At 32.8% G+C, this 5,000-nt stretch overlaps 1 protein-coding gene across 1 annotated transcript in view; it reads left to right on the top strand.

Annotated features, from left to right (window-relative positions):
- Positions 1 to 2,412: 2,412 nt before the first annotated feature.
- LOC136834592 (uncharacterized) overlaps positions 2,413 to 5,000 on the top strand; it is a 113,031-nt gene continuing 110,443 nt past the window's right edge. Inside the window, exon 1 of the mRNA XM_067097172.1 lies at positions 2,413 to 2,695. Within this exon, the coding sequence (XP_066953273.1) occupies positions 2,678 to 2,695 (18 nt within the window). The 5' untranslated portion in view covers positions 2,413 to 2,677. The remainder of the gene's footprint in view (positions 2,696 to 5,000) is intronic.

Genomic DNA, 5,000 nt, shown 5'->3' with positions numbered 1-5,000 from the left:
ATATATATATATATATATATATATATATATAATTAAGATACGAATTAATCTTTCCTGTTTTTAAATTATGAAAAATTAAAGACATTTTAGGCATGACTGATTCTACATCAAGTTTATGAACATCAAAAATACTGACTTGAGCTTGGTAAAAAAAAAAAAAATTCAGTGTCATAAAAGTTTGAATGATTTTGATCTAAAAAAAGGATTTTTTTTTGTCAAAAGAGAACGAAGAAAGAAGAATAAAATAACGGTAAGAAATACGAACTAATAAAAGCAGAATAAGAAAACATAGCAAAGAATTCAAAAGTTTTTAGAAAAGATTATCTTAACTTAAAGCAAGAAGAATTCAAAAAGCCTATTCTAACTAGACAGAAACATTACCTAACTATATCCGTGCTATACAAAGAAGAGGTAATTTGTTTTTCGTGTCATAATTACATCAGTTGATAACGGCATTGCACGGCCGTATGGTCATTCATTCCGCTGTGAACGAACTGCGGAAATGGAGTAATATGATTCAGTAATGCAATGGACCCAGACCTGTATTTTTATTATTATTATTATTATTATTATTATTATTATTATCTGTTTCCAGTGGTTCTTAGCGAGTCTTTTGGGATGAGGTTGCTAGCCCTATGCCTTTCTCCACTTTGGCACCGACCCACCACAGCTGACTGACTACACAAGTACCCAATTCCTTGCTTAAGTCATCAGGGGCACAACTAATTTATTTTGGATACGGCCCGCTTCCACCCTTCCCCCTCCCCAATCCCCTTCCTCGGCGGACCGATCTCGGGATTTACGCCGCCTCTTGCAGTAGGGGGTGGTTCCAGGGAAAGAGCAAAATAGCAGTTGCTACTTTATTCACCTTTTGACTACTAAATCTAGGATGTTACTAGTGTGCAGAAAACGTAGGTTCATCAGCAACACTTCGATCTCTTTATTATTATTATTATTATTATTATTATTATTATTATTATTATTATTATTATTATTATTATTATTATTATTATTATTATTACTCTTAGTAACATGACTCTTGAAATGGAGGAATGAATCCACTCTTATGTATGGGTACAAAAATATAGTGAAAAATAAAATCTCTACAGAGAGCTTTCGGGAATCTGTTCGAAAAAGGGGAACTGGACAGATTCTCGAAAACTCTCTGTAGAGATTTATTTTTAAATATATTGTTGTACCCATACATAACTGTGGATATGTATCTCCATTATTATTATTATTATTATTATTATTATTATTATTATTATTATTATTATTATTATTATTATTATTATTATTATTATTACGGAAGGCTCTTTCAAACAAACTTTATTAAAAAGATTAACCGACCGGATGCCGTTGAGAAACTGCAATATAAACTCAAGCGCATCGAGGCAGCCATTATTATTATTATTATTATTATTATTATTATTATTATTATTATTATTATTATTATTATTATTATTATTATTATTATTATTATTTAAAGAGCAATTAACTTACTAAGGAAGATCCCACACTAAAAACAAGAGTAACTGAGGAAAGATAAAAATATTAAATCAATAACAAAGCAATACAAATATATATGCCTGTGTATCCACACTAAATACACACACACAATATATATACATATCTATGTGTGTGTGTGTTTTTCTGTGTGTATAGAAATGAATGAGTTCTTCACTATATTGTCGAACACCAGAAGACAGGTCTTCAAAACACCTCAAAGATTTTTTCTTGCGAATTTGCTTTGCTTTGTTTCATTACCTTGTTTTTACTGAAATTTGTAAGTATATATTCAATAATAATAATAATAATAATAATAATAATAATAATAATAATAATAATAATAATAATAATTTCGTTATAGTTGTTCTCCTCCGCCATTTTCCTTGGCGACTTTGATTGCAGTATCTCGAACATTCTTTGAACAGCTATATAATTTATATACTTTTATATCCTTTGACTGAAACAAATTTATTTTATAACAACTGTAAAAGAAAATTCGGAAAACATAAGTCTATGCCTCTGCCGGCTGCATAAGCCTTGTCAGTTCCCATGGCTGGACGGATGGGCGAGTGAAAATCGTCATATATCAGCTCGTTAGCGATTGCATTTACCTCTCTCTCTCTCTCTCTCTCTCTCTCTCTCTCTCTCTCTCTCTCTCTCTCTCTCTCCGTATCCATCTATCCATCTCTGTCTCATCGCCGAAAACCCCAAAAGGGGAAAATAAAAGCCCCTTTCATCGGGACTAACCTCAGCGGCGGCACTCCATTGGCTGAGCGACGGCGCTCAACGGGGACGCCGATTGGTCGAGGCGTTGCCATGGCAACGCGAGAGGACGCGTAGCGGATGGGTGTCAACAAGTGAAAGGAGAGGCTCTGTTCACCGCCAGTCCTGCCCTGAAGGGGAAAAGGTGAGCACGAACGAGGAGTTCTCTCTGGAAGCATAAACAGGACTCGGCTGGATCCCTGTCGCTCTCTTTTTCGTCTTGATTTCCCCGGGCGGCAAAAGAGAGATGATGTAAGCTGCGTGACGCGTCGCGAACCAGAGATTAGAATTAGTGTTCTTTTTTGAAGACTGTGATCGCGGACTCCAAATGACTTGTTTTGGTTCCTAGCGGGATATTTTTTTAAAACGAGAAGAGGAACAGAGAGCTGTTAACTAGCTAGTCAGAATGAAGACGAGATTGAAGGTAAGTTTGGAGGAGGGTCTTGAAGTCACTGGAATTCGAGGATCAGAAGTCTTGGAATTTGAGTGGGATTATGTGCGTCTTTTTAAATTGTTGATTATCTTAGTGACAAACTTATTTTGGTGTTATTTAAATAAGGAATCAAATTAAGAGTAAAATGTCATGGAAATGGCATCAATATATCTTGGGGGATGTTAATGTAAATAGGTTTTGATGCTATTTAAAAGAACTAAAAATTGAAATAGGAACATAACTCAAAATAATAGATTTTACACATAAATCTAACAGGACTGATTTTATATAAACGAAGTCTGATGCTACTTAAAAGAATAATACAATCAAAAAAGGATTTCTAGAGGAAAACCCCAAAAGTATAATATATCAAATAAAAAACAAATGTAAGTAGTTGACAGGAAAAGGTGATACATAGTTTACTCTTCTCAACAAGAAAAATTTAGACCTACATCTTCATGTTTGTTTATATAAGTTATTTATATCTAACCTCAGCCCTCTGTAGGACAAGGAGATTTTAATATCTACTTCCTTATCGGGATTTCAAAGTTGGTAATAGACAAAGGATACAAATAGTTCTTCATTCGGCAAAAGCAACTAGCATAAAATTCAATATCTTTATCTGTTAGGAATACAAACTGACTCCTTTATAAGTCCGCAACTGAATGTAAGATAACTATAGTAAATTTGTATGTGTGCATGTGTGTTTGTTTTTAACTAAGCAGCTCTCTGAAAACAGAGGCCGGTTTAGAGACACAAAAAGGACAAAAGTCACTGTGATATTCATGGTCTGATTGTGAAATTAAGGTTGAACTTACATTGTGGTCACATTCTGTAGACCGGCACTTGGTACAGGTGAAGCAAGGAAGGCAGCAAAAGTTAGATTCTATGAAAATGTTGTTGAACCAACTCTCCTTTATGTTAGTGAGATATGGATGTTACAATATGAATGTAAGAAGGTAAAAGCTGAGTAGAATGACTGTTTGCTTAGCATATGTGGATTAAAAAAGATAAAAAAAACTATGAAATGTAATGATGTGAAGATGCGGTGGAAAGGTTAGGCTAGGCTAGCATAGGTAAAACAATGGGTAAGAGAGCTCTCTAAAGTGGCCCGATCAAGTAGAGGTAACGGGGGAATGTAGGCTGGTTAAATGTTTGGATAACTGAGAATGTTTGAGAGGAAAGAGGAGAAAGAGATAGAAAACTGCTAGATTATGTGAAAAAGGCGCAGGAAAGGAAGGGCTGTACTCTCTTCTACGAAGTGATTCATCCTTACTCAGGCGTTAAACGATGAGCGTCATAGTACTGTTGTTTTCTTTTCTGGAGCCACCCCGAACAAAGAAAAAGCTCATTGATTATATATATATATATATATATATATATATATATATATATATAACTGTATACATATATGTACACATATATATATATATATATATATATACAGTTTATATATATATATATATATATATATATATATAATATATATATATATATATATATATATATATATATATATATATATATATATATATATATATATATATATATATATATATATATATATATATATATATATATATATATATATATATATATATATATATATATATATAACTGTATACATATATGTACACATATATATATATACAGTTTATATATATATATATATATATAATATATATATATATATATATATATATATATATATATATATATATATATATGTATATATATATATATATATAAACACATATGTATAGGAGCAATTAGTCAATAGGCTTCATTAGCTGAATAATTCTCAATAATTTAGGTTAGGTCTAAGAATTCTCTACTTCACCGAGTGGTCCTAGATTCAAAGTAAAGTAAAACAAGAATAAAACACAGCCACATAAACAAGAAATCCCAACGCACGAAAAGAAAACTGCAAGGGTCGAATAAGTCGCCCTGCGTCACTCCAGAAGCCATACTTAAGGACCACGTCACCATGGCTTTTCCAGCTAAAATAGACCTTAGCGGGCGCGAGCAATCTATGTGACATAACGGAAAGAAAATAACATATGCTTTATGCTCTTTGGATCAATATTCTCCCTCTCTGTCACGGTTACGTTACAGGCTGCAGCCTGCTTCTTGGAAGAAAATGGCGTCGCTGGATTTTTATCTTCTGTTTAATGTTTGGGACTTCCAGTTCTGAATAGTTTTCATGTTTCTCTAGGCATAAAGTGACGTATTGATGACGCTTCATTTACTGACCGATCTATCTGGAATCTGTCTATCTGTGTACCGTGTATGATGT

The sequence above is a fragment of the Macrobrachium rosenbergii genome, chromosome 54 (genome assembly GCF_040412425.1).
Source record: "Macrobrachium rosenbergii isolate ZJJX-2024 chromosome 54, ASM4041242v1, whole genome shotgun sequence".
NCBI lineage: Eukaryota > Metazoa > Arthropoda > Malacostraca > Decapoda > Palaemonidae > Macrobrachium > Macrobrachium rosenbergii.
The sequence above is the reverse complement of the archived record's forward strand: the minus strand, read 5'-3'. Positions and strand labels throughout refer to the sequence as shown.